Here is a 25,785-nt window from a genome sequence, read left to right on the forward strand (position 1 = left end):
TGCATCTGGCTCCGGAGGGAAAAGTTCAGCCCTCAAAGGGCTGACTTTCCATCAAAGGAGGTGGTGAGTGTGAAGCTTTATGCAATGAAACACGGGGAGGATGTGCAGGATGACAGTCAGAGAAGGAGGAGAAAAGACAAGCGCTTGTTGAGCACCCAGTTGTATGCCAGGTCCTGGGCTAGGCATCTGAGATACATTAAAGCATTTAATCCTTACAAACCCAATTTAATAAATTAAGGAACTGAGCCACAGAGAGGTAAAGCAACTTGCTCAATGTTGGACAGCTAAGTAGGACAGCTGGAATTGGACCCTACGTCTGTCTGGGCTCAAGATAGTGTTCACAACTGCCACACGGACCCAGCACCATCACACTGTGTTGTGGTGGTAAGAGTGCTGGTCTTGGGGTCAAGACCTGGTTCCACCTCTTAGCAGCTGTGTAGACTTGCTCAAGTCCCTTAATCTCTCTCGGCCTCACTTTCTTCATCTGCAAAATGGAGCTCAATTTTGTTGCAAACTATGAAGTGCTGTACACATGGTGGGACTGTCACTGGTCAAGGGGAGGGGCTGGGGAGAGAGCGCATGGTGGGATGGGGTTAGGGATGGGCTGAATCAGGCAGATGTGACAGAGGGATTCTGATGGAAGAAGGGAGGGGAAAGCACCCCAGGGGTGCTCTTCCACCCATTTGCTGGACAGAGAAACCGAGGCCAGGCAACGCTGAGACTGGGGCTAGACAGAGAGCAGGCAAAGCCTCTAGGTGCTGGAAGCTCTGCATTAATATTGCCCTTTCTTCTCCTGTTTGGGACAAGGCTGATGTTGTTCCCTGGGAGGGAGCCAAGAAGAGCAGGGCCCCAGCCTGAAGCTGTTAGGTAGGAGCTAAATCCAGGGCCAGATTCCAGGAGGCATCCCCAGGAAGCTGAGACACCCAGAGTCAGGAGTCAGGAGGCCTGGCGTCACCCTCCCAAATGGCCAAGGACCTGCTCTTCACCCGGGGGCCTTGCAAGAACCATTTCCAGCCCTGAGCCACAGTCACCTCCTCCATAAGATGGGGGGACGGGGTGGTTCTCATTCACCTTGCAGGGTTATTTTGAGGCAAATGATACCATGGAGTTGAGAATCCTTCCTGTCTCGTGGAAGAGTCTAGAACATATCTCCTTTAAAAACTGGGAAACTGAAGCGGGGTGGGGGGTGGTAGAGGTCAAGGTCCCAACGCCAGTGGGCACAGAGCCCTGTAAAACCTCAGGCTGGAGCCTCTCTGTCCAAATGGAGTCCTCAGGAGGCCTCAGCAGCAAAGCAGCCCAGAAGCAGTCTGTAGGGTGGCAGGCTTCTGCCCTTCCTCCTGGGCCTGGCCTGGAGTGCAGAACCCTCCCTCGACCCTTGCAAGGGCAGAAGGGAGAGAAGTGAGGCGCTAGTCCAGTTCAGGTCTCCTGGCAGAGTTGGTCTCCTCCGGGAGTCCTTGAGTCAGAGCTCACGGAGCCTGGGCTTCCCTGGGACTTTGTCCCAAATCTCCAGGGTGGGGCTTGGGTCTGACGGAGCTGTAGGGATCCCCTCATCCCTGCACGGAGAGGAACAGTCCAGCACGGGCCCTTTAAGAAGGTGGGGGGCGGGGGCAGACAGCGGCGGAGCCCCCGCCTGAAACCGGAGCGCGGGTCGGCGCCTGCCCCGCCCGGAGTTAAGTACGGCGGCGGCCGCCCCAGAGCCCAGCCCGCGCCAGAAAAGCCCAGTTCTCTCGACTCGCGACTTCGGGCGTCTAGACTCTGGACTCTGCTCCGCTGCTCGCCAAGTTCTGCCACCCAGCCCGCCGCGATGCGCTCCGGCCCGAGGTCCCCGCCTCCAGCCCCCGCCCTGGCCCTAACTTTGACCTTGGCTGTATTGGCCCGACCAGCGTCCGCAGGTGAGTGAGGGGCCTGAGACCCGGCCCCAGACGAGCTGTAGGGGCTCCTTAGGAAGAGACAAGGAAGAGGAGGGCCCAGAAGCGGCCCCTAGACGAGGGAAAAAGGGGGCTGCGCTTTGCCATTCTAGGCTGGGATCCCTGGGAGTTCGACCACCCCCACGGTGCACGTGGGACCCCCAGCCATATCTCTCCGGCTTCTGGGGGCCCTGGTTACCTGAGGTTGGCCCCAGGGTCGGATTTCCTAGGGCTTGGCTCTGCACAGGATTGTCCACTATACCCAGTGGGGCCACCCCAATGCTGTCTGTGCTCCCTGTGCCCAGTAGGCTTTCTGTGACTGCATTGGTGCCCAAAGGACGCCCAGTGACAGCAAGAAGCAAGTACTTAGAAGCCCAGGCCAGGAATGGGGACCCTGTGGGCCATCGGCACCTCAGCTGCCAGCTCCTTCAGCCTCCTCCAGCCGCGCAGCTGCACCCCAGCTCTGCTTCTGCTCCCAACCCCTTGTCCCCAGGTGCATTTTCTGTCTGGCCTCTTCACCACCGCCTTCCTCCTGCCCTCCTCTCCCCCTCCAGTCTTTTCTCTCCTCTCTTCTCACTGAGAGGGCCTGGTTGACAACAGACAGACCACCTACCCTTCGGCCTCCTAGAGGCAGTGCTGGTGCCCTTCAGGTATCCTGTGCCCCAGGAGGGGCTTGTCCCTCAGACCTCCCTGAGCAACCCCCTGCCACGCCTCCCTGTCCCAGGCATTGGTGCTTGACCCCAGCAGAGACTGAATGACAGTTTGCCTTCTGAGAGGTGCTGGGTCGTGTCCCCTCTCTGTTACAATGCCAGAAAGCCCACATTTACAGCATTCTTCCTTTGGTTAAGGCATGGTCTAATTGTACCATAAGAACTGTGGCCTCAGGGCCCATCAGTCATTACTGCTCATGTAGGAATCAGGGCTTCAGCCAACCTCATTTGGGACCAATCCCAAGAGCAACTTTGAGCAGAGGAAGGGCCTGAGACTCCCTTTCAGGGGTGGGCCACACCCTTCTCCCCATCAGATGGGGAAGCCAGCTCTAATGGACAGCATCATGAGTACCCAGAAGGGATATGAGTCAGGGTGGACCCCCCCACACTGGGATGAGTCAGAGCTGGATCCCCACACTCCCTGCTGCTATCCCCAGGGACCCCATTCCCCAAGGTCTCAGGGCCTGGGTGATGGGCTGGGCCTCTAGAGAGGTGGGAAGAGGACATCTGAGGTGACTGGACATCTGCTCGTCTAGCCCCCTAGCCTCCAGCCAAGGAAGAGAGTCCAGCACCTCCACCTTCTTGGGCTTCTGCTGAGCCATTCTCAAATACCTTCTCAGCCTCGACAACGTGCAGACATTGTGCTGGGCAATGGGGAGTGCACCAAAATACACAGCCTGAACTTGGACTCATTCACGAGGCAGAAAAGCAAGTTAAAACTCAAAGAGCAATTCCTATCATGTCTGTAAAGATCCAGATGAAGAGTACAGAGAAGAGAAATTCAGAGGCAAGGGGCAGAGGGTGATCCTTGAGTCAAGCCTTGGAGGATGGGGAAGGGGTCAGAACTCCAGCAGGGGCTCAGTGAACAAAAGCACTGAGGTGGGTATGAGCAGAAGGATGTGGAGGTAGGAAGGCCAGCAGCCTGGCTGGAAGGCATACTTTAAGCACAAGCCAGGAAGAGCCGTAGGGCCGAAGCACAGAAACCTTAAATGGCAAAATGCAGCCCATAGCCTATGCCCTGTCGGCACTGGGGAGCCCATGAAGGTTTCAGAGAGGAGAGTGGCATGGTATCAGTGGGGTTTTATAACATTAAGCCGAAGGATTTGGAAATGGAGGAGGGAGGAAGGCAGGGTGAGCTGGTATCCTCTCCTCCTCCCAGGGAGGGCTCCCTTCCAACAACACATTGCTGTCACCATACCTGGCTTAGCTCCCCCTCCTGGTCTCTGCAGTAGGGGCAGCCCCTACCTGAGGAACGCCTCACTCCCACCCCTCCTGGACACCCCTAGCCCCAACAGCCCTTGAGGCCTCAGGGACCAGAGTAGCACAAGCTGGGATGCTTTCCCTGCACTCATCAATATTCCGGAGCATCCAGGTCATGGAGGCCGAGAGTTGAGCACTCCTGGAGACCATCTGGGCCAACCTTCCAATTGTACAGATAGGGAAATTGAGGCTCCAGGAAGGAAGCAAGGTGCTCTAAGTCACACAGAGAAGCCCAGCTGCCCAGGAGGAGCCCTCAGTCCTGTTTTGAGGGAGCTCCCGCTTACATGGGAGCTAGGCTTGGACCACTGTGGCAGTGTGGGTGATAAGTGTGGTGTCCAGCTCCCTCTGAGCCCTGTGGAGGCCCTCAGCAGAGCTACAAGCATGGGGAAGATTGGGTTTGAGCTGATGCAGAGATGGCATTCCACTCAGGAGAAACAACGTGAGCAAAACCGGGAGGTCAGGGTGAGCACAGAGCATGCAGGCCCAGTGACTCTGTGTACCTCTTCCCTGGCCTGGCACAGCTGCCTCTGAAAGGCAGAAGGTAAGGGGTTGAAGTGGGACTTGGCCAGGAGTACTTGGTAGGGAGGGTTCCTGGGTTACCTGGGTGGTTCTGACTGATGGGGGTGTCTCAGAGAGCAGGGCCCTGGGGGCATCAGGTGCAAGGAGCTGAATCAGGGTACAGTCTTCTGCCTCTAAGGATGGTCTGGGGGACCAGTGGTGCCAGAGTTAGCCTCTGAGCCCTGTGTGCACGCATGCACTGCCCCAGACTTCAGGGCGGGGGCTAAGGTTCTTGGCCCAGCCCACCCGGACTCTGGAAAAGCTGTTCCAGAACCAAGTATAACTGAGACCCCTCCCGATGTTGGCCCACCCTCCCGGGCAGGACAAGAAGGGCCTTTCAGTGCTGCCTGCCCGGGGGCCTGGGGAGGGGACCCCACCAGGTGGGCCAGCCGCTGGCAATGTCGACAGGCCAGGCGGGAGGGGAGTGGGGCATGTGTGGAGCTTCCAGAGGAAGTGTATAGGCTGCATCTGGGAACTGGGCGTGCTGCCCAGGAGGGGGCTGGGGAGGGGAGTTGGAAATAGCCCTGAGTACACACTCACAGATGTGGGTGCGCACACGAGTACACACAACCATGCGCACAGCCAGCCAGGCTTACAGACCTGGGCTTGAAGCCTGGGCCAGGAGCCCAGGGTGGCACTTGGGGAGAAGGAGACAAGGATGGCATGGGGCAGGGGGAGCTATGCCACCCTGTGGCTCCTCTCCTCGGTGCCAGGAGCAAATGAACCAGGGGGCCTTTGGTCTGGGACTTGAACCTGCTCCCTCTCTGGTCCCTCTGCTCCTTCACCATCTCTCCCTTCAAAAGTACTAGATTCCCATTATTACTGAATGTGTATGAGTAATTTTTGAATGAAGTGAATTTGATGAACAATTTTGTACTTGGATTCTCTCTGGGGTAGGCACTCCTCGTTCTCTCTGCTTCTCAGGAGGGTTCATAACTCCCAAACAGTGGGGAGGATGGAGCTGTCTTACAACTGAGTTCCCACCTCCAGAAACACCCAGTGGGGGGCACTAACCATGTTGTCCTGCAGCAGCAGCCCTGCAAGTCAAGAAACATTCCCATTTTACAGCTGAGGAAACTCAGAGAAGAGCAGGGACTGACCTCTGGGCACTCTGGGCACACAGGCCATGGTGTTCTCACTCACCCCAACAGCTGGCTTTCCTGGATTAAGCCAGCTGGGCAGCCACCCACCAGGGGGCTCAGGCCACCCAGCAGGGGAGACAGACAGGTATTCAGGGGAGAGACAGTTCCCTGAGGACCCCAGATCTCTCTCCTCTCTCCCCATACCACTCCAGCAGGTGCCCCCTCACCTGTCCAAACCCTCCCCACTTTCTCACAGCATAAGCCCTCTGCCCCTCCTCTGACAGCTGGGGTGGCGGATGAAACCCCGTTTGTCTCAAAAGTAGGGTAGTTCCTCTGGGGGCTGCCGTCAAAGTGGCATGGCTCGCTTACGTTCTGGACAGTGCCTGTCCTGTTGACCGTTCTTTTCTCCCGCTCAGCTCCTGCCCACGCCCAGGCCGCTCCCAGCCTACAGAGGAGCCAGCTCTGCCAGCTCTAATGTGCATCAGCCAGGCCTCCTGCCACTGCTCATGCTAAACCGTTTCCATGTGTCTCTCTTCTGGTTTAACTGTCGTGGTGGGTCAGTGAGGCCGCCTCCCTTCTCAGATCTTACTGCAGAGATTCCTCACCCCAGACCAGCGCCCCCCATGGTTCATAGGGAAACTAGGGCCCAGAGAGAGGCAGCTACTTTCTCAGAATCACACAGCAAGTCCTTAGCAGGGTAGGGGCTAGGACTCCCAGCTCTTTGTCCTTGTGCACTGGTTTAGGTGGTGGCGTTGCCCATGGGCCAGCCATTCTCAAAAGGCAGATTTCCTATCTGCTTCTCTCGAGGATCTCCACAATCTTGCTGCACACAGGACTGAGCCCACAGAGGGGCGCAGAGCTCACATAGAGCCAACCAGGGGTTTTCAGACTGTGCCCAGGGTACTCCAGGGCTTTGCATCCACAGGTGGCCGAGCCTGGGAATATGTGATTCCTGTCCCCTCCCAGTTCGTGCAGAGCAGCTCCACAAACATGTGTTTAGAGATTGGGGTTTTGTGTAACATGGGGTTTTGATACCACATTCTATGACTTTAAAAAAGAAAAAAATGACTTGGAAACCAATGAATTGCTTTGAGTTGAAACATACTGAGAGCAGGGGAGACTCAAGTCAGATACAAGGAGGACTTCCTGGCTTTCAAAGAATCCAGATCAAGATTGATACCAACGGCCCCTAGAAGATATCCTGCCCCAGGTGGAGCAAGGTCTGGGGGCCTGAAGGAGGGGAGCCTCCTCGCACGCAATCCCAGCTTCCTCCCAGCCAGACCCAGGGACCTGCCCCAGCATTCCACTCCTGCCCCTCCTGGAACCAAAAGGGGCATTCCTGAGCATCCAGGTAGGGAAGAGCCTCGTGGTGCCACCTGCCTGCAGCCCAAAGCCGGCATGGCTGTGCTGGGCCCTCTCTCCTCACAGTGTATCAGCCTCCACACTCAGGGTGATCCTGTGTCCACAGGCTGCTGATAAACTAGGCCATCGGATAACAGTCCGTAATCCCTGGCGCCCTTCCACCTTTGCTTAAGCGGTTCCTTGCAACTGGTCTTCCCTTTTTCTCGCCATCCTTCAAGGTGCAGCTCCAGCACCACCTCCCTCGGGAGCCTTTTCCAACCACTGATTGCTGAGGCCCACAGCCTGGTCTGTCCTCATCCTGGGGCCCTGCCCTCCATCTCTGCGGGGTTACAGGGCTTTCCTCCTCTCCCCTCACTTGGCGTCTGCCCCCTGGTCCGTGACCTCCATCAGTGTGATGCCTGGTAGATGTGCATGTACCCATACGTGCACACACACACTGTTGCTCAGCATCCTGGCTCAGGGCCTCGCAGGGAGAGTGACCAGCCCCTGAGCCAGAAGTAAGGGGGGAAACCCCCGACTCAGGACACACAGCCCCTGGCTCTACCGCCAGGGCAGGGCCTCTGGCCTGGGCCAGCCTGCTCCCTGGGGAGATAGAGGGGGCTGGGAAGAGGAGACCAACTTCCGTTCCCACCTAAGAGCAACTCCTCCCCCCACATTTCAGGAGGGGGCAGCTATAAATATCAGTGGGCTGGGGATGCTGATTCCCATGACAAGGCCCCTCCCTGCCCCCTTCCCTGTGCACAGCGGCTGGGGCCAGCCCAGCTCTCCTACAGCTGGAAGCTGGCCAGGCAGGCCTCAGTCCCAGACACACACACACACACACACTTCCCACCGTGGTCAGGGAAGGAACAAATCACCCTTTTTGGGCGTCTTAGAGCAGCTCAGAGTGAGCTCCCCTTCCACCCCTGTCCTGACTCAGGCCCCACCTCTCCCTCCTCTGAGTCCTCAACTCTAGAAACCTCTGCAGGGCCGGGGGAGGCAGGAGGCCAGGCACACGGTGGGAAAAACATGGTGCTAGAGAACTTAGGGTTGAATTCTAGTCCCACCACTTGATGTATGACCTTCGGCAAGTGATGCGGCCTTTCTGAGCCTCAGTTTTTCCCCTCTCTAAAATGGGGACAAATAATTCCTACCTCCTACGTGTGTTGAGGATTAAAGCCCTTGCCTGGAGTCCATGCTCCTGAGGTTGCTGTTACTGTTAGTACCATCTTCTTCTGGAGAGGGGGCAAGCCCAGAAATCTAGGGGCTCCTGCTTAGGAATGGTTGAGAAAAGTTCTAAGGTGGGAGACTGGATGAGGTGGCCCTGTGAGAGGGTCTGTGTGAGACAAAATGACCTGGAAAAGGGGAGGTGGGCTCCCAAGGGAGCTATCAGCCAGCCGCTGCCTACTAGCCTTGGACCCTTCAGAAAGGGGTGGGGGTGGGGGGTTCTACACCTGACTGACTCACCTGAGGCCCACATACCTCTCCTACCACGAGGAGAGGAGCACAGCCCCTCCCAGCCCCACAAAACCCAGTAGCCCCTCAGATGGCAATCATTGAGCTGGAGTACAGTACAATCAGTATGTGTTGAACAAATGACCAAAGGAAACTCAAACCCTGCCTGGAGAACAGAGGATGGGGTCAAAGAGAATGAGCAGGTGCCAGGACCTTTTATAAGACAGCAAGCCTAGGAGCCTATCTTTTCTTGCTGTCTGCTTACCCCTCGGAGGGCCCCTGCGGAGGGAGGAGCAGAAGGCCAGGGCCCGGGATGTGAGATGGCTCAACTGCCAGAGCTCCCTCGGGGCTGTTGCCACCACTCAATGAGCAGTAGTGGCTGCATTATGAGGAGCAGAACCCAGACCGAGAGGGTGTGGGGTGCTCTCTGCCCTGGGCCGCTTGGACCCAGCAGGAGTGTTGGTGATACCTGGGTCCAAGTATGTGTGAGATCAAGGTTGGTGGAGGCCGGGGGAAGTGAGTCTCAGGGAATGGCTACAGAGCGAGGCTAACAGCCTGGGGGAGTGCCACCTGGAGGGACGCTGGATAAGAGCCTGGCCAGAACCTGGGCCCCCAGGTCAAGATCCCAGTGTGTGGGCCTCCTCTACCTTCACCCCCATAGAGGAAACTCTTCTCTCAGCAGACACTGGGCAGCCCCACCAGCCCCCCGTATGTGTGCTAATAGAATCCAAGCACCTGCCCCCGCCTGGGGCTCTCTCTGGGCAGCTGGTGCCCATGTGCTTCTAGCCACCCATCTGGAGCTCAGCTGAGCCCCTCCAGGGGCAGGTACTCAGATGGGGGCCTGTCCCTCCAACTATTGACAGCCCTGGGGTAGGAGAGATGTTTTAGGCACCTGAGCCAGCTGTGTAACGGCAGCCCTTGGGACACCTGGCCCTGCTGTGTAGCCTTAGGTAGACCACTGTCCCTTTTTGGGCTTCTGGGTAGAATCTTCAGTCTCCAAGATCAGCTCTAAATTCCTCAGGACAGGGGACTCTGCTTCTGTCCAGAGAGAGCAAGCTGCTGCTTTGGGGCTACACAGCAAGGCGGGCTGAGCCTAGAATGGGGCTGAGAGGCGGCCCAGTCTGCCAGAGGTCCCTGGCATTAAGAAACCACTTTCCTACATTGGCGCAGAGTCCTCGGGCTCTCCCAGGATGAGAGTAGCGGTTCCTCTCCACCCCTGGTTCCCATTTTCTACCCGCTGGCCCCTGCCCCGCCCAACCTAAAATAAACCCAGACCACCCCGTCTTGTACCAGCCAGACCCACCCAGCCCCTCCAGAGCCAGTTGAGTCACCACTGGAAGCTGCTCCTTTTTTTAACTGTCTGAGTCACCGGTTGTGGCTATGGCTCCATGACAAATGCCCCAGGCTGCAGCTACCCTGCAGCCCCCAACAGCACAACCAAGGGATGGGTATGAATAGAGGCTGGCAGCAGGTGTGAACCCAGGCCATAGCCTCAGCTTGTGATACATCCAGGACTGGGGAACTCACTCCCTAGCAAGTCTGAGCCCAGACCTTTCCCCACGGGTCCTGGTACTACCCCGCCCCACCTGCCCAGGACAGTCCTTCAGGGATCTTGGTGACAAAGCCCATCTGTGTCAGCTCAGCCCCTATAGCATTTCTTTGCCTTAAAACAGGTCTGGGCCTTCCACCCTGAGATTACCAGGAACAGAGGGCCTCTGGGCCCTAGCCCTGGAGGGGTGGGAGTGGGCAAGGGCAAGGCCTGGCCTGGGGTGAAGGCCATGGAGATGCCTAATTCCTGCCCGTCCTCACTGGGTCCAACTCCGACGCTGACCACTCTGCCCAGCGCACGGTGAAGACTTTCTATGGAACAGAAGCCCCCACTTCCGATCTGCCCTGGCTTCTCTCTCCCCTTCTACCCACAGTGTCAGCTGGGCTGCAGATCCCTCTTCCCCCAACCCTGTCTCTGTCTCTTCCCCACAGCTGTCTCTCTGTCTTTGCCTGCTCCCTCTCTCTGGCCCTGCTCTGTGCTCTTTCCTCTCCCCAGTCCCAGTGGCAGTCCTAGGTGCTCCCTCTGCAGCTGGCACCCCCCTGCCACAGCTCCTTCTCTGTCTTCCCAGTAGACATAACACACCCTCACCACCCATCCCACAAGGGACTCCGGGCCCCAGGGACCAATCCCGAGAGAAATTTTCCATCCCCATCACCAAGTCCCTCTTTCCCCTGCCCCAAAGCACAGGCTACATCCTGTCCCAGGGAATGTCAGGATCCCACAGGCACTTCCTTGGGGGCTGAGAAAGGGGGACAGGGGGCCTGGGAATGGCCCCACCCCCAGCCCTGTCTGAGCAGGAGCCTGCACAGCCTCAACCCGATCCATCTCCTGCCTGTGGCTATGGCCTCCAGCTATAAATAGGGGCTCTGATTCTATTTTCTTTAAAAACAAGCACCAGACTGTCACCACAGGCCCAGAAAAGCATTCCCTGGCTGGGGCAGTTCCCCACCCGACCCCAGCTGTTGTGTCCAGCCTCCTGCCTCCAGGCACTGGGGTCCTGGAGGACAGAGGAGGACTGGGAAGAAGTCTGGAGGTAAGACAAGGTGGGGGAACTGGGGCAAGCCCCCAGAGGATCACCCAGGGAATGCGGCTGTCCCCTGCCTTGCCGGGCCCCACCCCCTCTCTCCATCTCCACTCTCCAAGCGCATCAGTCTTGTCCCAGAGACTCAGTGTTGACAGAGAGAGGTGACAGTAAGGCAACTCCACAGTGAAGCCACAGTTGCATGTCTTTGCACCCCAAATGCAGAGAAGGAGCTTTGGGCCGCGGGGAAGGGTCGGGGAGGACTTCTTCCCTGAAGGAGCGTGAGGGCATTTCACAGGCAGAAAGGAAAGGAGAGCTTGCCAGGCAGAAGGCCCAGCCTGAGCAAAGGCCTGGAGTGGAGACCTGTCAGGTGTGGATGGAAAACAGCGCAAGGCCTGATGAGCCTGGCATGTGGAGTGTTCAAGAGAGGTGAACAGGAAAGCCTGGCAGGGCAGGGGCAGGGTCACCCACAGCTTCGGTGCCGCACTAGGGCTGGGACTTGATTGTAGGGCAATGGGGAGTTATCGAAGGCTTCCAGGCAAGGGAGGATGTCAGAGCGACTTTCAGTGTAGGTTAAGTTTGGCTGCTATTAACAAAACGAGACAGGAAATTCATTAAGCTAGGCAAGGGATGGTGGCCATCTGCCTTGTGGGATGGCACAGAGGAGCAAGAAGGGGAGACAAATTTGAAAGAGAATTTAGGGGCAGGATGGGAAGGAGGAGGGAGAATGTCCAAAACGACTTTAAGATTTCTGCCCAGCAATGGGTGGCTGGTGCAGCCTTCACTGGATAGTGAGCAGCTTGGGGAAGAGATGACACTGAGTCTGGCTTGAGATGCGTAGGCTTGGGTTTGGGGGTTCCTATGGGTGTTCCTGCTGTTGATGTCTAGGGAGCATTGGCAGGTGGGCCCAGAGCCCTGGAGTGTTGGTGCTGGAGACAGAGGTGTGAGTTCCTAGCAAAGAGGCAGTGCATGAGACCCGGGGGAAGATATAGGCTAGAGATAGGGGGGCAGGGGTGGGCACAGCTCGGACAGTGCTGACAGTCTGGAGAGGTCCACGCAGTTGGCAGGTGGAGGGTGCTAGGCAGGAACCTATTCCAAGAGGAATTGGGCCTGCCCAGTGGGGAGGTCTCAGTCTGGGGGTCTCTGGGAAATCTGGTTAGCACAGAAGCCACTAGCAAGGACACTGAGGTTTCCTGGTCCACCCTCCCAGGCCACACCTTCCTGCCGGTGTACCACCAGTGCCAGGAGCTTGCTACTCTGCCCGTCTGTTGTCAGCTCTGCCTGATAGAAAAATCCCTCATGTGGGCCAAATGCCACCTCCATTTGACCCTCCATCAGCATCCCTCAGTGCTGCTGTTTCCTCTGTCAGCACATGTGTGTGGGCCTCCTGGATGCCCTGGGCAGAGAATACGGGCCATGGATCCTGACCTCGAGAGCTTCCAGTCTGGCCAGGCCTATGGCCCTTAGGCCAGAGGTGGCTCCGCTGTACCCGCTGTAATGGCCACACCTCTCTACCGTCACTTTCTGCTGAGCTGGGCTGGGTTCGCCAGGAACTAGGTTTGTGTCAGTCTCCCCATCCAGGTCCCCTTTCTACAGATGGGGAAAACTGAAGCCAGAGAGAGCACGTGGCTCTGATTGGAGAGTGTGTGTGTTGGTGGGGGATCCCTCACCCAAGCCTTTGCTTCCTCCAGTCTCCTGGACATGAGACTTCTGTCTGTGGGGTCATCCCACCCCTTTTCCCTATATTTCAGATGGGGGAACTGAGGCAAAGATAGTGGTGGCTTCTCCAAAACACACAGCCTATTGAGCACAAGCTGGGCCAAATCGGTCCAGGCCTCTGTCCAGACCAACAGTCATTGCTTCCTCTGTCCCCTATCCCAGCTCATGTACTCACTGTCTCCAAGCCCAGTCTGCCAGTCGGGGAAGCCCAAAGACACCTCCCTGACAGCCCTGCTCTTAGCGGTTTCTCCTCCTGGAGTGGAGGGGAAACTCAGAGATGAGCAACATGCTCCCCAGCTCTGGATTCAGCCCAAGAGAGGAGTTGGCCTGGCAGCCTCTTGGAGGCAGGCCTCTCACCCTGGGCAGAGCCCACACCCCAGCCTCTTCACCCTCTTCCCTGACCTCCAAAACCCCAGTGGGCATGGCTGGCGCTTATCACTGGTTTTTGGAACGTGCCATCCTCAGCTAGCCTGAGGAAGGTCCCTCCCTTGATCCAACCAACCCAGAACCCAGCCCCATCCAGCTAGGCTGGGAGAGGCCGGCTGCCAAACCACCCATGAAAGCAGATGCTCTCCCCTCCCTCCACATCCACCCCCAACCCTGACACAGGGAGCCCCTGAGGACAGGAAAGGAAAAGCGTGTCTTCCCTAGGCAGGGGGCCAGCTCTCACACCCTCCTCTCACTGGAGCAGGCAACAGATGCCCCACTTCCGATTCCCACACGGCAGCCGTCCCATACACACACATGCACACATGCCCCTCCTTGACGCCACAACACCCAGTCCTGGACCTGCACCCACAGGAGCTGGAATCCGGCTCAGCTCCTGCTCCTCCTGAGTTTCTAACACAGCCCTCCTTGAGCCTCAGTTTCCTCATCTGTAAAACAGGAGCTAACTCACAGGGACCTTGCTGGGGTGGGGGGGCTGGGCAGGCCCCTTGCCAGGTGAGGGTCCCTCACTCTGTTTCTTTCCTGCCAGAACCCCTACCTCAGCCTGGGTCCACTGAGATGAGGGTCCCACTTTCCCTCCAGGGCCAGGAAACCGACAGAAAGGGGCTGTGGAAGGGGGCCCAGAAACCCACCCATCTCCCTGTACTGAAGGAAAATTATAAGGCAGGGAAAAGCCTCTGGGAATTGCTCCACCCGCAGCAGCCCCACCCCTCCTCCCTCCTTGCCTCCAGCAAGTGGAGCAGCAGGGCTTCCACAAAGACTCCATTGAAGGCCCGCTTTCCTCCTGCCCCAGCCCTCCAGCCTGGGTGGACTCTGAGCTGCTCCATCCAGCAAAACTTTTCATTTTCCCTCCCACTTCCTCTGTGCCCCACGTGGCCCCAGGGTTGGGATACGTGGCTGGGAGCCCAGAGCACCAGCCCTGCCCCTGTCAGCATCTGTGGACCAAGCTCAGCATCTCCCACCCACCGGTCCCAGGGATACTCTCCTTCCAGAGAGGGTCCCTAAAATTGGAAATGTTCCCCAAGATATGCCCTTCGGCAGAGGTGGCCTCTAGGTGCCTGGTTAGAGGACCAGTAGCTGAGGCCAGTGACCAGGGTCAGGGCTTAGCCAATAGCAGAAGAAACCACTGTCCCACCCTGGCCTCCTTGGCCTTACAAGGGACGGGAAAGGCAACCAAACAGAAAGTCAAGGGAGGGAGTTGAGGAGGGACGGGGCCACCTTGATCCCAGCCGAGATCTCTGCAATCTTGAGACAGGAGGCAGTCTGCCCATGAGCACTCAAGATCTGACATTCCTGCACTCTACTGGGACAAGCTATTGTCTCTGAGAGGGACAGCTGCTTTTTAAAGTTCTGTGTGACTTTGAACCAACCTACTATTGTTCCTGCAGCTGTCGCTTGTCGGGCAGGAGAGGAGCAGGTAGTCAGCGGGCCTCTGGGATGGGCCTGCGTTGTGGACTCCCAGTCTGGGAGAGCCAGAGCAGTGCACTGTGGGTCTGCAGGTGCGTGAGCATCTCCCAGGCAGCAAGCCCTGGCAGAGGGTGAGTGTCTAGACCCCAGTGTCACTGCTGCGGGCGGCTTATGTTTCCCTTTGGTCTGACCTGAAGCCTGTCCCTGACCTTCCCCATTGTTACCTTCAGAGATAACAGGCTTGAGGGAAGGTGAAAGCTTGGTTTGAGCTTTGAGGGGACTGTGGGACATGCTGAGGGAGGGCTGACACCTGAATAGACACAGTGACAGCTTCTCCCTTGCCTGGGAGCCCAGGGAGCCAGGCGTGGCTGGAGAGAGTCACGGTCCAGTATCCAGAGCCAGACCGGGCGCCGCATCCTCACCTGCCCCACGCTCACGGCACGTGCTATGACATATGCGCTGGCCAGCCCTCCTGCATACTCACAGCTGTGCCGCCCACTGTGCCATGCAGGCGTCTGTGGCACTCCGTGGGGCTGATTCCTTATGCCAGCACACTGCACTGCTTTCCCAGCTCTGAAGTGGGAGAGGGCAGTGCAGGAACGTCAGCCCCCAGGCCTCAACTCCTCCAGCCCTGGTTCTAAGCTCTGGTTCTAAGTCAGGGAACTTTCTGCCCTACCCCAGCCTCCTCAGAGGCTGCCTGGCTTGGGGGCAGAATGCTGGTAAAGTTAAAGCTAATCCCTTGGAGGCACAAGGGGAGGAGATCTGGCCTGAGTTCTGGAGGGCCTGGGTGATCTCAAGGAGGACTCAGCTGCTGAGACAGGCACCTGGCCCACCCCTGCTCTCACACAGGGCGGGCATTCAGCCCCCAGGTGGGCCACACACACACTCATGAGAGGAGACAGAGAGCCCTTCATCCCTGCCTTGGCCCTTCCAGAGCACCCACCCCACAGCCCCCCTTGGACTCCCTCAGGGGGACTCTCCCAGCCTCACCCCTACCTACCCAGGATCTGAATCTGGAACCAGGATCTGCCTGCCCTGGTGCCAAACCCCAAGGAACTATGGTGGAAAAGTTCAGCTTCTCCTCAGAGCAGGACCCCCTCTTCTCCCCTCCCCTCTCCAGCTGGCTGGCAGAGTACCCCCCCCCCCACCCTCCTCGCTCCTGTCCACAGCGGCACACTTGCTGCCAGCATCCTGCCTTCTCTGTCTCTCTTGGTTTTTTCTCCTCCAATTCCTTCCTCAGGCCTCAGACTGGATCCTGGGTTAAGTCTTTGTGGAGGAGTCATCTTTATTTCTCATTCTCAGTTTTAATATCTTTCTAAGGCTTTCTGTCCCTCCCAGGTTGGTTCTCCTTTTCCGTCCCTGTCACTGCATATTGCATTTATGAATGAATGAATGAATGAATATGGGTTCCCCCTTCTCTCCCCATCCATCTCTCACCTCCTGCTCTGTCTCATGCATAGGTCTCCCACCATCCACCCTTGATTGTGGGTGCAGGCCCTCCCCCCCTTCCACCCCCCCCCCCCCCCCCGCCCCAGCCATTGTGCCCAGCAGCTCTAGGCTCTCAAACTTTCTCCCTTATAAAGTCAGGCAGCAGCGGACACCCAGGAATGCTGCTGCTACCCATGGCGCCTGCTGTCTGTGGAGCTGCTTGGCTGCCCCAGGCGACCAGGAATGTGGTGAGAGGAGAGCGGGACACACAGACATTGATTGCCAGGGAGTGGGGCAGGGTTGGGGTGCCTGGGCAGGTGGGGCTCAGACAGGTGCAGGGCTGGGGACTGCAAGCTTTCTCCTTCTCTCTGTCAAGTTGCTTCTCCTCTGGAGCCTCAGTTTGTCTGTCTGGTAAGTGGAAGCAGAGCACCCTACTGCAGGCAAGGGCTGTGGAGAGCTTTGCTATTATGGAACCCATCACCAAAGGGCCGGGGCACAGGGCTGGGGAGGCACGAGACCCCAGGCCTGGCTCTCTGGACTGTCCTAGTGCAGGGTGATCCTCCCAGTTACAGCCAGGATGGGGCAGAGGCAAGAGGGGGGACAAAGACAAAGACAGGGAGAAAGGAGGAAACGCAGAGGCAGAGGCCGGCAGCACAGTGGCTGAGTGGCCAAGACAGAGCCGAGGGAGAGATGGGAGGGAGCCAGTCTGGCTAGACCGGGGTTCTGAGGACTCAGAAGGAGCAGGGTCTGCCACAGCCCCCGGGCAGGAAAGGGCACTGGTGCTTGAGACCCTGCCCCTGGTGAGCCTGGGAGGGGGTGGGCAGTGTGATGGGCAGAGACACTCCCCACCCAGTGACCCCTTGTCCTAAGACCCTGCTGATAGGTGAGGGTTGGGTGTCACAATGGAAGTAAGCCTCAGGTTTGGGGTCCCCCAGGTCCCCATTCATACACGTCCTAAGAGTGTCCCCAGGGAGCTATGAGATGTCCGCACAACCTGTGCCCTGCCAGAGGGTGGCTTGCTGGGGGACCTTGGCCTGGGCTTCATCCCCATGTGTGACAGGGCTTGATGGGGAAGGACAGACTCTTTCTGTGCCCCCAGCCCTCCTCTCAGGAAAAGGGATGGAGTGGCCCCGCCCTGGGCCCAGACAGCAGCGCCCTGTTTGTGGCAGGAAGGGTGGGAAGCTGTGGGACTTCTCCACCTTCAGCAAACCTCTAGAAGGATAGGTGCCGGGCAGGAGGGGCGAGAATCTCCAGGAACACACGGCCCCTTTCATGGAGCCAGGCACAGCCGAGTCACGGCGGGCGGACACCAAGGGGCAGGACAGGCCTGGGCACAATCGTTGCTCTGTCCTGGCAGCTCCCAGCCCACACACGCGCACATACACAAACACACAGCCTTACACAAACCCAAAATACACCCCAGCAGCCACCCACACACTTGCACACGTGCAAATACACGTCTCCATAGCCTTGGAGACTCACCTGCGTACCTTATTCCCGACAGAGAAACCCATACGTGTGTCACTCTTCCTGCCCCTCCACTTGTCCTACAGACCCCTTGGGGCATCCTGCCCCCCCCCCATGCCACCCAACTACCCAGGCGGCCCAACCAGTGACCCTCTGCACACTCATACTTGAGAGCAGACGGGTAAGGGACCTCCAGGACTAATCTCCACAGACGGGAGTAGGAAGAAGTGCCCATTTTACAGAATGGTGACACTGAAGCCTAACCTGGGCCCCTTCTCCTGGCCCAGAGGGCAGCACACACAGCTGCTGCAGGCCTGAACGAGTGTTTGATGAATCATGGGTCTTTTTGGCCCAGGAGAGGCAAGGGCAGGTCTCCAAGCATGCTGATGCCTCCTCTCCTCCCACTCCCTCTGCACCCCGATCAGGGTGCTGAGCCTGGCTTGGCGCATGCTACTTTTCCCTCTACCCCTCTGTCTTCAACTTTTCCAGAGCCTGCATATCCATGCCTGTCTCGCTTGGCCTCGCTATCCTCTGGGACTGCCCCATTCACTTCCTTCTCTGCTCCTCTATACCAGCCTCACCTCCCGCAGGAAACCCTCTGGGATTGGCTCCTAGCCCATTACTTCTTTATCCTGCATCCCCTCTCCAGCTGCACCCCCCTACCCCAGGACAGGGATTCTGGGTTCTTGCAACTGCAGCCCATCAGAGATGGTAAGAAGGGGCAGAAGAAGATCAGGAGGTAGGGGGAGTGGTGCTGTCAGAGTTTCCAAATCCCTGGCCAACAAGGCCTCAGAGGCCTCTGTTGCTCTGTTGGGGCAAGGGGGCTGCCCGGCCTGTGCGCTCTCAGTGCTCACACAAGGCAGCTTATGTGAGCCCTTTCCTGCCTAGCCCCACAGGAAGTAGCAGGGCCCAGCCCCTCAATGGGCCCATTCAGACCCCAGCTCTCTGGAAAGTACCTCCGCTTCCTGCCACCCTCCCACTCTGGCCTGGAGAATCAGGCCAAACACGCTGCTCCCCTCCCCTGCTGGGAGGGGGCTGGAGGCAGGTGGTTCAGTGGTTAGAGCCAGCCATCTACTTCGGCTCCTGCCTGGTCCAGCCCTGACCATGTCCATGTCCCAGCAGGTTTACACACACCTTTAGCAAAAGGGAATGTGGATGGGTGCGTGGGCTCACTCCCGCACAGGGCAGGGCAATGGGCCCTCTCCCCAGGGGTGGCATGCAGGTAAATGTCTAGCAACAGGCTCTCTGGCAGAGAGGGAGTCCTGATCTGTAGTGTTTGCCTCTTTTCATGGTATAAATATTCTCACTGGGCAACATCACCTGGCTCGCAACATTCCTGCACATTTAATAGTCAGTTCTTGCCAGCTGCTCTGAGCTCTGGCCTGCCACGGCAGTGGCTCCCTCCTGTGGGGCCACGTGCCCCTACCCTCTGCGCTGTGGCTGCCCTCAGTTCAGTGTGCTGCATTTTGTTCTTAAGAATCAGTCCTTGCAGATAAGCTACCCCCGTGGGTGCCCACCACCTGCCAGTCCCCTGGTCTGCCCCTCCCTGGCACTGTGGTGTGCTGGACTGGCTCAGCCATGCCCACCCAGATGGTTTTGCAATTCTTGTTTGATTCTTTTAGCTTCCCAGACAAAGTTCTGGTGTTGTAACAACAGGAGATAATTAGAGGGGATTCCAGCTCAGTCCAAGGGGAAGAGCATCGTCTTGCTTGGCCATCGCTCCACATAGTGTTGGCTGCCCTTGGGGCATTCAAGTCTCAGGCTCCTCCAGTGGCTAATGCTACTTCCCTAGGTGCATGTCAGCTGACTCAGGCTGGCCGAGGACCAGCACGTATGTGGCTGGTGCCAGATCATCCCTACCAAGGCCAACAGCCTTTACTCGCCCACACAGGCTTTAAGGGAAGCCCAACAGGGATGAATCACTTTTATAACCATTCCTGTCCACCCCGCTCCAGCCCTGGACCTCTGGGAGGCAGAGTCAAAGTTATATTTGGCCCTAATCTCCAAAAAAGGAATGGACCAGAAATTGTGGCAGCAGGTTGGAGGTCAAGGGAAGCTAATTTGGGGAAACTGCCTGGAGGAGGTGGCAACTTAAAAAGAAGAGGTGTCCCAATGTGGGACAAAAGGGGCCTGCACAGTGACCGCTAACCCTGAGAAGCCCCAGACCCGGCCTGCTGCCTTGGGAGGCCCTCTTTGGCCTGACCAGCAGCCCCTCAGCCTCTCCCAGCCCTGTCTTCAGCCTCAGACCCAGGCTTGGAGAACTCAGCTGTTGTCATCCCTGGCTCCCTGGCCATGGTAGAAACAATGGGGGCTGGATCTGACCACTCACTGGGGACCATTAGTATTTCTACAACAGGAAGCAATACCGGGTGATAGAAGAAGTTTTGGCCCATTTTGGGTCCGGCACTGCACGTGGTCTCCATCTGGCCTCAGAGACTTTGCTCCTCGGTGGACTCAGGCCAACAAGCCGCCACTCCCACCCCCAAAGATAGCTGGGAGCATGGCCCAAGAGAGAAGTGGGGATGGGTGGGCTGCCTGTCTTAGGACCACTAGGAGGCGCCAGCCGTGGCGCCAGCCAACCATGGGGGTGGCACACGGCATGGAAAGCATGGCCAGGAACCAAACCGTAGGGGCACTTAGGAGAAGGAATTCTAGCGGGGATCAGTTTGGGGTAGGGCTGGTTCTTCTGAAATTCCATTCCTGGGGGCTCTGACCACCAGGCCAGGTGGTCAGGCCAGTGATGGTTTCCCCTTTGGCCAGGGAGGGGCCAAGCCCAGGCCCAGACCCAGGATGGGGATTTCTCCAGGGCCTAGGGGAGGAGAGCCAGAGCTGCAGAGGCACCTGGCCCCAGGAACCTGTGAGGGGAAGATCTGAGTTGCTTCGAATTGCTGGATCTAGTCTCCTTCAGAGCCAAGGTCTAGGGTGGACACAAAGTGAGGCTGTGCCTTCTGGTGCCAGGACCAAGCAGGTGCTGGCATCTGGCGGAGGCCCACAGGGCAGCACCATGTAAAACAACTGTGAGGGCACACCAGCATGAGACCCCATCCCTGCAGCCCACCCGTCCACTCTGCAGTACCTTTCCTCCTCCAGGCAAGAGTCTGAGCCTTCACCCCAGCCTCCTCTCTCACAGCCTCCTTCTTCGGTGAAAACCACCTGGAGGTGCCTATGGCCACGGCCCTGACCAACATAGACCTACAGCTGCAGTTCTCCACGTCCCAGCCCGAAGCCCTCCTTCTCCTGGCGGCAGGCCCGGCTGACCACCTCCTCCTGCAACTCCACTCTGGCCGCCTGCAGGTCAGTGACAGCTCCCTGTTGAACTCCTTCTCTAGCTTTTAATGGCCCCCAACCGGCTGTGTGACCTTGTGCAAGTTGCTTTCACCCTGGGGTCTCAGGTCCTCCACTGTGAGATGGACAGTAGCATCCCAGAGGGTGTGACTCCCTCATGAACTGGCTCTGTTCTCCTACTCTCCAGCCTCACTTCTCACCACAACCCCTAGCTGGCCCTTTTGTCCTCTAGCCGCACAGACTGCTTTCAGTTCCTTGTGGCCTCTTGCTGCCAGGCCTCTGCTCCCTGCACTCCCTCTGCCTGGTGCTTGCTTCATCCACTTCCTGCACCTGCCTACCTCCAGCCTCTCCTTCAAGTCTCAGCGTGGACATCCCTTCCTCCAGAAAACATCCCCCTGACACTCACCTGGGCTGGCTGCCCTCTCCTGTGCTCCAGCTCTGCCTCTGCATCCCTCTGCATGGCATCAATCCCCCTGTATCTCCATTGTCTGTCCATAATGGTAACAACCAGTACGGCTGTAGCTTCCTCATTTTTCCATTTCATCCTTCAAGTCACTAGAGGCTTTTTGGCAAAGAGTCTTCTGGCTCTCTCTTGACGATTTCTCCTAACCATGAAGAGTCTGAGAACCCAAGTTTGGTCTTAGTCCAAACATGGGGGAGACATCTGCTTCTACAGCCCAGTGGGGAGAGGGCTGTATGGCCTCGTTACCATCAGTCCATCTGCTGCTGCCATTGCTTCTCACTGCCACAAGGTGTCACTGTTGAACACGGCCTGGTACAGCCTGGCACTGCTGCTTTTCCTCTCTTCCAGGTACAGTGATGTCACACCCCTAGAAAGGTGCTCTGTACTTGGACTCCCAAGCTCACTGTTCTTAGTGCTCTGCTCTTTCAGTTCCCATACTCTGCCATTCTACCATCTGGTTGTGGAAGCACCACACCAGAGCTAGTTCCAGTGTCTGTGTCAGTGAGACAGAACCATGTCCCTCTTCTCTCCCCAAGGATCTCCCCTCACCCCAGGCCAGGGAGCTTTTCTTTGCTAAACCTCCAAAACACAGAGCACCAGGTTGGACTCCCTGTCCCTGAACAGTGATCCTGGCTGCCTCAGAGACCCCAAGGTGTTTTGCCCCACTTAGTGGGACCCATCAGAGGAGTCCCAGGTGCCCATCAATTCAGGGGTGGAATATTCTGAGTTCCAAGGTGGTTTCTCTGGCACATCTCACCCATGGAAGGAGAGGAAGAATAAGAAAATACAGGCTGAATCTCTAGGAAAGCATCTTACTTTATGTCAGTTCTTTGTGGGCAGGGACCACGTGTGATTCACATCAGGGTCCCCAGAGCCCATCCAGGCCTGGTGCAGAGATCACTGGTGAGTGTTTGGGGGATGATAAAGAGGTGGCAAGAAAGAGAGAGGGGTGGCGTGAGAAGCCCTTGTCCTAGGCCCTCTGCTCTGGGGACCCCAAGTGTAGGGGACCAACTATGCTCTTACAGCAGAATGATGGATTCAAATTGCTGCCCCCTTCCCCCATGTACCCATCTCTCCACAGGTCAGACTTGTCCTAGGCCAGGAGGAGCTGAGGCTGCAGACCCTGGCAGGGACGCTGCTGAGCGACTCCGTCCTCCACACCGTGGGGCTGACTGTGTCAGACAACTGGGCCTCGTTGTCAGTTGATGGGCTCCTGAACGCCTCAGCCCCAGTCGCAGGAGGCCCCCTGGAGGTCCCCTATGGGCTCTTCATAGGGGGCACTGGGAGCCTTGGCCTGCCCTACCTAAGGGGAGCCAGCCGACCCCTGAGGGGTTGCCTCCATGCAGCCACCCTCAACGGCCGCAGCCTCCTCCGGCCACTAACCGCAGACGTACATGAAGGCTGTGCTGAAGAGTTTTCTGCCAGTGATGACGTGGCCCTGGGCTTCTCTGGGCCCCACTCGCTGGCTGCCTTCCCTGCCTGGGGCACCCAGGATGAAGGCACCCTGGAGTTTACACTCACCACACGGAGCCGGCAAGCACCCCTGGCTTTCCAGGCAGGGGGCCGGCGTGGGGACTTCATCTATGTGGACATATTTGAGGGCCACCTGCGGGCTGTGATTGAGAAGGGCCAGGGTACCGTGTTACTCCACAACAGTATGCATGTAGCCGATGGGCAGCCCCATGAGGTCAGTGTCCACGTGGATGCCAACCGGCTGGAAATATCTGTGGACCAGTACCCGACACGTACTTCCAACCGTGGGGTCCTCAGCTACCTGGAACCACGCGGCAGTCTCCTCCTCGGGGGGCTGGACACAGAGGCCTCTCGCCACCTCCAGGAACACCGCCTGGGCCTGGCACCAGGAGCTGCCAACATCTCCCTACTGGGCTGCATGGAGGACCTCAGCGTCAATGGCCAGAGGCAGGGGCTCCGGGAAGCCTTGCTGACTCGCAACATGGCAGCTGGCTGCAGGCTTGAGGAGGACGAGTACGAGGAGGATGCCTACGGGCCATATGAAGCTTTCTCCACCCTGGCGCCTGAGGCTTGGCCGGCCATGGAGCTGCCTGAGCCCTGCATGCCAGAACCAGGACTGCCTCCTGTCTTCGCCAACTTCACCCAACTGCTGACCATCAGCCCGCTGGTGGTGGCCGAAGGTGGCGCAGCCTGGCTCGAGTGGCGGCACGTGCAGCCCACGCTGGACCTGAGCGAGGCAGAGCTGCGCAAATCCCAGGTGCTGTTCAGTGTGAGCCACGGGGCACGGCATGGTGAGCTAGAGCTAGACATCCCGGGCGCCCAGGCGCGGAAGATGTTTACCCTCCTGGATGTGGTGAACCGCAAGGCCCGCTTTGTCCACGATGGCTCTGAGGACACCTCCGACCAGCTGGTGCTGGAGGTGTCGGTGACCGCTCGGGGGCCTGTGCCCTCCTGCCTTCGGAGGGGCCAGACTTACCTTCTGCCTGTCCAGGTCAACCCTGTCAATGACCCGCCCCGTGTCATCTTCCCGCACGGCAGCGTCATGGTGATCCTGGAACACACTCAGAAGCCACTGGGGCCTGAGGTGTTCCAGGCCTATGACCCAGACTCGGCCTGCGAGGGCCTCACCTTCCAGCTGCTCGGCGCCGCCGGCGGCCTCCCAGTGGAGCGCCGAGACCAGCCCGGGGAGCCAGCGACCGAGTTCTCCTGCCGGGAGCTGGAGGCGGGCAGCCTCGTCTACATCCACCGTGGGGGCCCCACGCGGGACCTAACGTTCCGGGTTAGCGACGGGCTGCAGGCCAGCCCCCCAGCCACGCTGAAGGTGGTGGCTGTCCGGCCAGCCATTCAGGTCCGCCACAACACAGGGCTGCGCCTGGCCCAGGGCTCCGCTGCACCTGTCTTGCCCGCCAACCTGTCGGTGGAGACCAATGCTGTGGGGCAGGATGTGAGCGTGCTGTTCCGAGTCACCGGGGCCCTGCAGTTTGGGGAGCTGCAGAAGCAGGGGGCCGGCGGGGCGGAGGGTGCCGAGTGGCGGGCCACACAGGCGTTCCACCAGCGAGATGTGGAGCAGGGCCGCGTGAGGTACCTGAGCACCGACCCGGAGCACCACACCGAGGACACTGTGGAGAACCTGGCCTTGGAGGTGCAGGTGGGCCAGGAGACCCTGAGCAATCTGTCCTTCCCCGTGACGGTCCAGAGAGCCACAGTGTGGCTGCTGCGGCTAGAACCGCTACACACTCAGAACACCCGGCAGGAGGCCCTCACCACAGCCCACCTGGAGGCCACCCTGGAGGAGGTGGGCCCGAGCCCCACCCTCTTCCACTATGAGGTGGTTCAGGCCCCCAAGAAGGGTAATCTTCGGCTACAGGGCACGCGGCTGTCAGACGGTCAGGGCTTCACCCAGGATGACCTGCAGGCTGGTCGGGTAACCTATGGGGCCACAGCACGTGCCTCAGAGACAGTCGAGGACGTCTTCCGTTTCCGTGTCACAGCTCCACCACATTTCTCCCCACTCTACACCTTCCCCATCCACATCAGGGGTGACCCAGATGCTCCCGTCCTCACCAACGTCCTCCTCTCAGTGCCTGAGGGTGGCGAGGGCATCCTCTCTGCTGACCACCTCTTTGTCAAGAGTCTCAACAGTGCCAGCTACCTCTATGAGGTCATGGAGCGGCCCCGCCATGGGAGGCTGGCATGGCGGGGGTCACAGGACAAGGCCATCATGGTGACATCCTTCACCAATGAAGACCTGCTGCATGGCCAGCTGGTCTACCAGCATGATGACTCGGAGACCACAGAAGATGACATCCCATTTGTGGCTACCCGCCAGGGCGAAGGCAGTGGTGGCATGGCCTGGGAGGAGGTACGAGGCGTCTTCCGTGTGGCCATCCAGCCCGTGAATGACCACGCCCCCGTGCAGACTATTAACCGTGTCTTTCACGTAGCCCGGGGTGGGTCGCGGCTGCTGACTACAGACGACGTGGCCTTCAGCGATGCCGACTCAGGCTTTGCTGATGCTCAGCTGGTGCTGACCCGCAAGGACCTCCTCTTCGGCAGCATTGTGGCTGTGGATGAGCCCACGCGGCCCATCTACCGCTTCACCCAGGAGGACCTCAGGAAGAGGCGAGTCCTCTTCGTGCACTCAGGGGCTGACCGTGGCTGGATCCAGCTACAGGTGTCCGACGGGCAGCACCAGGCCACCGCACTGCTCGAAGTGCAGGCCTCAGAGCCCTACCTCCGTGTGGCCAATGGCTCCAACCTAGTGGTCCCTCAGGGAGGCCAGAGCACCATCGACACAGCTGTGCTCCACCTGGACACCAACCTAGACATTCGCAATGGGGATGAGGTCCACTACCATGTCACGGCCGGCCCACGCTGGGGACAGCTGCTCCGGGCCGGCCAGCCTGCCACAGCCTTCTCCCAGCAGGACCTAGTGGATGGGGCCATTCTCTACAGCCACAATGGCAGCCTCAGCCCCCGTGATACCCTCGCCTTCTCCGTGGAGGCAGGGCCTGTGCACACAGATGCCACCCTACAAGTGACCATTGCCCTGGAAGGACCACTGGCCCCCCTGCACCTGGTCCAGCACAAAAAGATCTATGTTTTCCAGGGGGAGGCAGCTGAGATCAGAAGGGACCAGCTGGAGGTAAAGGGCTGGGGTGTGAGCAGGGTCACGGGCCAGATGAAGGGGGCCTTTCCCTCCAGCCTTCATGC

At 58.6% G+C, this 25,785-nt stretch overlaps 1 protein-coding gene across 1 annotated transcript in view; it reads left to right on the forward strand.

The window, feature by feature from the left end:
• The first annotated feature begins 1,525 nt into the window (after positions 1–1,525).
• CSPG4 (chondroitin sulfate proteoglycan 4) overlaps positions 1,526–25,785 on the forward strand; it is a 48,368-nt gene continuing 24,108 nt past the window's right edge. The window contains exons 1-3 of the mRNA XM_014841418.3: positions 1,526–1,892; positions 20,482–20,645; positions 22,181–25,717. Of these exons, the coding sequence (XP_014696904.3) occupies positions 1,805–1,892; positions 20,482–20,645; positions 22,181–25,717 (3,789 nt within the window). The 5' untranslated portion in view covers positions 1,526–1,804. The remainder of the gene's footprint in view (positions 1,893–20,481; positions 20,646–22,180; positions 25,718–25,785) is intronic.

Source organism: Equus asinus, chromosome 2 (assembly GCF_041296235.1).
Source record: "Equus asinus isolate D_3611 breed Donkey chromosome 2, EquAss-T2T_v2, whole genome shotgun sequence".
NCBI classification, from domain to species: domain Eukaryota; kingdom Metazoa; phylum Chordata; class Mammalia; order Perissodactyla; family Equidae; genus Equus; species Equus asinus.